The 8,343-nt window shown below is 39.8% G+C and overlaps 1 protein-coding gene across 1 annotated transcript in view; it reads left to right on the forward strand.

Annotated features, from left to right (window-relative positions):
- Positions 1–8,189, forward strand: part of slc35f1 (solute carrier family 35 member F1) — a 52,994-nt gene extending 44,805 nt beyond the window's left edge. Inside the window, exon 8 of the mRNA XM_076995971.1 lies at positions 6,962–8,189. Coding sequence (XP_076852086.1) covers positions 6,962–7,186 — 225 coding nt within the window. The 3' untranslated portion in view covers positions 7,187–8,189. The remainder of the gene's footprint in view (positions 1–6,961) is intronic.
- Positions 8,190–8,343: the final 154 nt, after the last annotated feature.

An 8,343-nucleotide genomic window follows, 5' to 3' on the forward strand; every position in this document is an offset into this window, starting at 1 on the left:
GCAGTTCTCTTTTTTGATTGCATGCAGGATATATGTATATATGTAACATTTGGTGAGGACTGTAAGTGAGTGGTCTGTGAGGGTGTGGCTTGTTTTTGAGGGTGTGGCCTGAGCAGTTCAACCATTCAGGCCTATTTCTAGTAGGTTTTATTTAGAGAAGGCACTTCTCTAACGTCCAGCCACAGGATAAATTTTAATCTGTAGACACCATCCTAACTGCTGAAACAGCCACACAATAGAACCGTTTGTTACAGAGTCACAATGACTGCAGTGTATGAATCTCTCTGGACCCTCTGTTGATTCTGCACATGGGATTACAGAGAAGAAAACCAAGAGATTACACAAGACTTCACCCTAATCTCTTTCATACACCCCACATCTGCCGTACGTTTGTGGAATATACTTATGACGTCAGAGAATTGTCTCCAGAAAGCGCTGCAGTTTGCAGAGATCACCACTGACTCCATATATGGTTTCAGTCAACTGTCAAGTGTAATGTGAGGTGAGGATCTTCAAAACCTAAGAGGGTGAATGGCACATGTCAATCATTCCAAATGGAACTGAAATGCTCTTTGATTGCTGCTTCTGGAGACTTAAAATCCTCAGTGTTCAGTTCCACTGAATAAAAGGACTCAAGTTCCAGCAAACTACATTCCACCCGTCTCAGACGGGTAAAGATCTTACGTTTTATCAGCTGCGTGATGGCTTGAAATGGCATCATTATGGCACAGTCACCTGTTTACAGCACAGAACGTTGAAACGTGCCTCCATTTTAATTAAAGCCTTCATCCGCAACCGTATTAATTTAAGATGAATAGATTAGTATGGATGTGGTGGCAAGAGTGGGTTCATAAATTAACAGCCCTTATCATATTAGGGTTTTTGCTGTTGTTTGTTTGTTTGTTGGTGGTGTTTTCACTAGCTCCTCCCTCATGAAGTAAACTCTCGGATTCTGGTGCCTTTAGTACTCTGAGACACTTGTCAGTCTGTTTATCTGGATAATAATAATAATAATAATAATAATAATAATAATAATAATAATAATAATTTATTACACTTGCACTTCACTTAGCTGTTAGGAGAAGTCCTTGGCTGGCACATAAAGGCTGGAGATTTGAGCAGTAATGGCTGTCAGCTCCTCTCTTTCAGTTCGTACAGGATCAGTTGCTGTCTGGAAATGGTCTGAGTGGTGACATAATTCCTAATATAATTACCCATTCTCCATTTATCTGTATTGTCTACACTGACATTGGAGCGTTTCATAATGACACAAACCATTTTCAGACGCTTTATTTTTGTCACGATTGCATACTAAATACGTATGGCATCGTATCTGAAACAGGCTAACCTGAAAACGTTGCTTGTGTGGTAAAGAGCATTTTGTGAGGTGCACATTTGCATTTCTCTAAGTAATAGCTGATAGATACCAGACAAAGGAGACATTTTTCAGGATTATACCTGGGTGAACACTAGTATACAGGAGTCCACAAAAATGATAAAAAATGTATCGTTTTGAGCTTCACTGGGCCTGTGGGCTTCTACATTCACAAAATTCATTAACAGTGATAGGGTGGGCAGCTTGTTGATTACTGCTAACTGCAGAGTTGAACTGAAATGGCTCTGCTGTAGTCTGTGCTGGTTCACGATTGTAATTAGCATGGTCCTGAGAATCCCCCCCCCCCCCCACACACACACACACACACACACACACACACACACACACACACACGCCCGCACACATACATACACAATACACACAAACTGGGAACACCAGGCAAGGTAGAACTTCTGAAACCTCACTGACATCTACAGGTACATTAATAATCATGTAACCTATAATGCTTCTGGTTGGCTTGGTTTGAAAGGTCTGCACATTAGTTTATGAGCTGACTGAGAGTTTCATCCTGGCATTCACTGTAAAGCACCAACTGTGTTTGATGGATGCAAATATTGTGATTGAAATCAATGTCACAACTAGAAAAAACAGTGCACATTCATGAAAATGCATTTATTCATGATTGAGCACTGGGAAATAGCGTAATTCAGCCAATGAGGAGTGATGAATTGGTGGTAGCGGGTATACTGGTTTGTGTCTGGAGTGTGGAGCGTCGTCCGTGTCAAGGTCTGCACCTGTTGCTCCTGACAGCAGAGCCAAAGAGCAGAACCTTCCACACCTGCTCTCACCTGGGTCGGACTGGGCTTTCAGAACACACTTGTGAGTGCCTGCAGAATCATCACCGAAGAGCATATTTTATAGCTGCATTCTGTCCTTCAAAACAAATAAACAAAAACTTGCCCTTATGGCTTTGAAATGTTGTGGTTTCAAAAATAATTAACATTTCTGTTCTCTCCTGTGTGTTCAGGTTGCTTGGAGGTTATGAGCAAGTTATGAGCATAGATCAGTCAAAGGCAAACGAGCACAGAACATGCTGTAGGCCTGGTCAGCTCACACTGTGACCATCTCATAATGGCCATGTCAAAGACTCTCTGACAGTAATGGCTATACTGCGCAGTGATAGGCCAAAATGGCCTCTTCATGGACTCATTCTCCCCCAGCAGTGACACTTCAACAGAACTTAATGTGAGCCTCCCAGCCAAATGTCCTTCTAATCAAAATTCATAATCATAATTCTAATTATCATTATCTTGACACAGATCTTCAAGAGTGGCAATTATTTTTACATTTAGCATTGCCTAGATGTGGACTTCATTTTAAATCGTGAATGTATGTTTTATGAAGACAACGTAATCATATTCAGTGTGGTGTACGTGTGCTAGGACAATGACACGGTTAGTTTTAGTTTGGCTCTGAATGGCAGTCCATTAGATTAAAGAATGAATGACAATTACTGTGTTCAATTCAATTCATTATCATGTGCAAAAGAGATCTAAAGGTCTAAAGGTCTAGGGGTTTTCTAGATATTAATCCACAGAGGAATATATAAAGAAAAAAGAAGAAACAGAAAATAAACAAAAAATAAAGTATGTAGAGAAACAGAATCTGCTCATTACATTTGCATTTAGATTTAGCAGACACTCCAGAGTGAGATACAAAAGTGTTTTGTCATCTACTCAGACAATGCACCCTAGCCACTCCAAATGAGAAGAAAAAGTGCCGTTCCTGATGGTTTTTGTGTCTAATGTTGTTTTGTCCAAATTAACTGTAGTATTGGTTTGGCATGATCAGATAGGACACATGTATCATGCAGAATCTTGCAGGGCTCGGTCCTGGGTCCTACGTTTTTCCAATCTATTTATGGGTTTATTAGGTCAAATTCTAGAACACACGTTTTCTATCACAGTGATGCAGATGGTACACATATATACCTGGCTTGGTCATTGGATGATTTCAGCCCACTCAACACACTCTAGGTGGAACATATCACTAACTGGATAAGCCTGAATTTCCTATAGTTACATAAAGAAAAAAACAGAAGTTATGATATTTGGCCACAGAGGCTTATGTTCCCAACCTACTTTAATGATCTCCTACCTGGAATCACTAAAAAGATCATTCAGCTTCTACAACATATTTAGAATGCAGCTGCAAGAGTTTATCCAGGCGAAATAAAGCCGGCCACATAACTCCAGCCTAAAATTCTTATGCTGGATTCCACTTGATTATATAATTTACTTGTCTATAAATCACTGAATGGATTAGGATACTCTTCAGTAGCTCCCTTTAGGTCTTTCAGATCTTTGTACTCAAGCCAGCTTGTAGGGCCTAGAAGTCAAACACTGTGAAGCTGCGTTTAGCTATTATGCTACACATAAGTGGAATCAACTCCCAACTAAACCAAATGTAGCTAATTTTAAATACCGGTTAAAACATTTCTATTCTCTTGTTATCATTGTTGCACTAAATCTCGTAGTAATTTTTTCTGTTACTCTATTATTTTATTATCGCTCATTAGTATTTCAATGTTTTTGTCCTACTTAAAGCAATTTAGCACAATTTTATTGTTACATTTTCTTACAAATTGCTTTTACGTAAGTTTTTCTTTAATTTTGCAAAAGGCTGTCACACCCAGTTCATCAATCAGTCACAGATCCATCAATTACACATCGTAATCACTTAACCGTTCACACTCACAATTTATAGAATCAATCCCTGCACCTGGTCCTCATTTCATCTTCCTATTGAAGTCCCACAGGGGCCCATTTCCAAGCCTTTTTAATGCTTACGATGTTCAGACAGTTAATCTGCTGACATCACTTCAAGTAAACCAGTTTCTCAGTCTGTTTGAATTCCTGTGTTTTTTCATAAAATATCTGTTTTCTGTACGTCTCGCTCTGTGTCTACAACATGCCACAAAGGCATTCCTGAGGCATTAGAGCTTGGGCTGTAATCAGCTTTATCATCATTTTATTCAACTAGGCACTTTGATTTGCCATTATGTCTGAAAATAATTACACAAATAAGCTTGTCTTGCCTGGAGCTTGCCGTACATAAACAAGTGCATATAAAATGGCGCCGTTTAATTCATAGTACGATTTCTCAGTCCGATCCTCAGGATCCAACAGACAGTTCACATTTTTGCACTGCCACTACATCTGCAGCAAATATTTAGAGTTCTTAAAGACTTGGTTCAGTTGTGTTGGGAGCTGGGATATAGCATACATGTGAAGTGTGGGGGGTCATTCTGAGGACCATGGGCCATAACAGAAGTCAAGTCCAGATTTGTAATATCCCACTAACCAGTATCTTCAAACAGAGCAAGAAACCAAGAGCAGTTTACTAGATGTAGCAGGGGTGTTCTGCTAAACTTCACTCAGACTATGCCCAACCCCCGAAAACAAAATTCAATTCATTTTATCTTAAACCACTAGGGAGCTTGAATAGGCACAAGCAATTCAATCTAAGCCTCCATAAGCACACCACCATCTCAGAGCCACCCACTGTAATATCTCTTCAGCTCATAAACAAAGTTTTCCCCTGAAAAATGATATGCAGGATACTTTCAAAATTGCAGTATGATTTATGGTGAGACATTTTTATGGGCTATATTCATATCCATATGCCTTATTCAGAATGGTTACATGTCCTTTCTTCTTACGCTTTTTTAAAACGAAGTAGGGGCAAAATTGCTCTGTCTTAAAATAGCAAACGTTTTATCAGTTATGTTGGAGTCTAGCACTAGTTGATAAATGTGAATTAGCATCCCGACACCCCAACAGCTTAAGTGTAAAATATTCCTTTTCACTAGTTATTGCATTCTGCCTATCACATATATCCACACTGCAGCGAAGGTGCATGATCTGGGCCTGTTGGCACACATGTTAATAAAAGCCTTGACAGACCTATCTGCCTAATTTGCTTCCTGTGGTCTACATTCATAAGACTCTCCGTGTTTATTTTAGCGCATGTTAAATTCGGGCCCTGCAGGCAAGATATTGCTGGGCTGCAGCTGCTGGAAATGTCATTGCAACCTTGGTAATCCTCTTTTACAATGCCATTTCATTTGCTATCTTTCAGGGTGATTCACACTGACCTGCTGAAATCTCTGTCTATCCTACGTTGAAAGCATTTATTGATTGCTCTATTCATTATGACCCTGAAAACAGACCTAATGGTCATCTTTAAATATTGCAGGGGACCTCAGCAGTTCTGTGAGGAAGAATTACAAAATGACCAACAGATTATTATTTCACAGCCAGACATGGTTTCAAGGGGTAAAACAAACTAGTACAGGCCTTGCACAAGCATTTGGAAATGCATCTCCTTCAGATTATATTGTATATATTATTAAAATGTTTGGCTTTATCTGTCTTCACCTTTCAGCAGGCCCCAATCAGCACTCCCTGACAAGCTACGGGGGCAGTTCAGTGGATAATGACAGCATGAATCACCAATACAATGTACAATATTTAATCGTACGAACAGTGGCTGATCTCTGCCCTTAATTACTGTTTCAGCAATGGTCATTTGTGCTTTGTATTTCAGAGTGTATGCATTTGTTTAAATTTGTGCATGGCCTGCGTGTATGTGTGTGTGTGTGTGCCAGCTTCCTCTCAGTGTTCTCTCATTTCTAGCATTGAGATGCTGATAGTCTCAGTGCTTCAATCTCAGTGCTTTGCTCTGTGCTATAATGGCTGAAAGGGGTCTGCAATGACCCATCAGACACAACAGCGGGGCTGCCTGCGTTTGGGACAGGGCTGTCCTAAAGAGACAGGGACAGGGCTGTCCTAAATCACAGTCTCCCTGACCTACAGAGAGCTCTGACAGATTTTTCAGGTAGCTCAAGATTGACTGATACTCATTTTCTCTGAGGCAAAAAAGCAACACGAACATGAATTCTCACCTATTTTGGAGACGTATGTATTATTTGAGCTGTGATTCGAGACTCGCACCCATTACTTTAGGTATGTGATACTGTGAAAATGTGTCTTCGGCGTTTGAGTGAAAAACAACAATTTGTTCTTCTATGTCTTACTCTGGCAAATTACAATATAAATATTTAAATATGTATTATCTTGATCAAAGTTCTATCTCAGTAATTATTTTGAGTTTGACTTGGTTTGTCTGTGAAACAGATCTGTCCCTCAAGACTCATAAAGGGCTCGGTGGCCTCATTACCCAGGCTAATTCCCACAAATGGTGTTGTAACCATGTCTCGGGGATTCCATTTCTGAATGCCACGTGTCCACACTCGAGTGTACTAGGTGTGACCCTAAACTGACCCATTTCCAAGCTCTTCACTTGAAATAGAACCATCAGCTATACCGACTGTCATCGAGGAGCACAGGACAGAAACTAGTCGAAAAAATGCATGTTGGAGTCTGTCTGGGTTCGATTTCACCCTTTCCACTCCCAGTGTGTTATTTGAGAAGTGTTTATAGATGTCACAGTTACGTTTCACTCTTTGTTGCCTCTGTGGATATGAAATATTTCCGTGATATATTTTTGATGCCTGCACGGTAAGTGCGTGAAGCTCACCGTGGTGCTTCTCTCTGTCCACAGTTTTCTGGGCTCTACCTGCTGTCCTTCTTCATCATCGTGCTGGGGCTGGTACTCTACTACTCTTCCTCCACCTACGTGGCACAGGACCCGCTCGTTTACAAACAGTTCCGCAATGCAGGAAACCCCGTCCCGGACACGCCCAACGCGGGGCCCTCGGAGCCCTCTGTGACCTACAGCAGCCTGGGTCAGGAGATAGAGGAGGAGCCTCGTGTTCGGGTGGCCTGAAGGGGAGGAGATTCGCTGAGTCAATCATCCACTGCCCTGCCCACAGTCTGTAGAAAGTGAATGATAATAATCACAGAATGATGTATATAACCACGTAGCGAACGAATACACTGTGATCACAAACTGTGAATAGGTAGCAGTGATCTTCTAACTTTCTCGGATCCATCACGTATAGACATGATTCCACTTCATCTGCCTTCCCCGCTACAACAGTTTTAAGTGTTTAGAAGGATTTGTGCTGACTGTTTGTGCAAATGCTCAGTTGTGATTGTTTTATTTTCTTATATGAGCACAAAAGGATCGATGTATTTGGGATTTTTACATGGATGTTCTTGCTACTTCAGTACTAAAGTACTTTTTTCCCTTTTTTTAATGAAAAAAGCTGTTCTGATTTAGGATCAATTACATACTGATTTGCCAAGAGCCAGTGCCTTGCCATGTATAACTATTGTTGGTTAGTCACCGATAAATTATCAGTTTTACACCAAGTCTTGGTGAAGGACATTGTTTTGTGTGAAAAGTGCTGCATTATGAAAAGGATATCACCCATCTGAAGTGAAAACACAAAATATGGGTCTCTTTTATCCATTCTATCGTAACGGTTAAATCACGTCTATTTGGTTGGTTATCATTTTGAGTAAACAAAACGAATGTCTTGTTGTTTTTGTTTTCCTACTTCATGAAAATCTATGAGACATTTGTTTGTATTAAATATGAAATATGCGTACTAGCGATTGATTGCAAACTTGTAAAAAAAAACAATTTTAATGCACTCGTCTTTTCAGAGTTTTGTTTAATTTGTTTTATGGCTGGTCATCAGCTGCATAGCCCTTAGTATTATGACATTTGGATAAACTTTATGTATAAAGTTATTTTGAACAGATCCTCTAAAAATCGTTTGCCATTTTGTCATTTAAGTATTGAAATTCTTAATGTGTCTGAGTTGTCGCTTTAAATAAAGTATCTTTGTCTTAAATCTGAAAATAATTTATTTTTGTAAGATATCATTCTGGATCTGCACATTTCAAAATGGTCCAGAAGTCACACTGGAAACGTGTTGATGTGTTGATGGGAACTAATAAAATCTCCAGGTACGAGGTTATAACGAGCATCTATTCTCAAATTGACAGTACTACTGATTATAAGTCGGTTTTACT

Source organism: Brachyhypopomus gauderio, unplaced genomic scaffold (assembly GCF_052324685.1).
Source record: "Brachyhypopomus gauderio isolate BG-103 unplaced genomic scaffold, BGAUD_0.2 sc305, whole genome shotgun sequence".
Classification (NCBI taxonomy): Eukaryota; Metazoa; Chordata; class Actinopteri; order Gymnotiformes; family Hypopomidae; genus Brachyhypopomus; species Brachyhypopomus gauderio.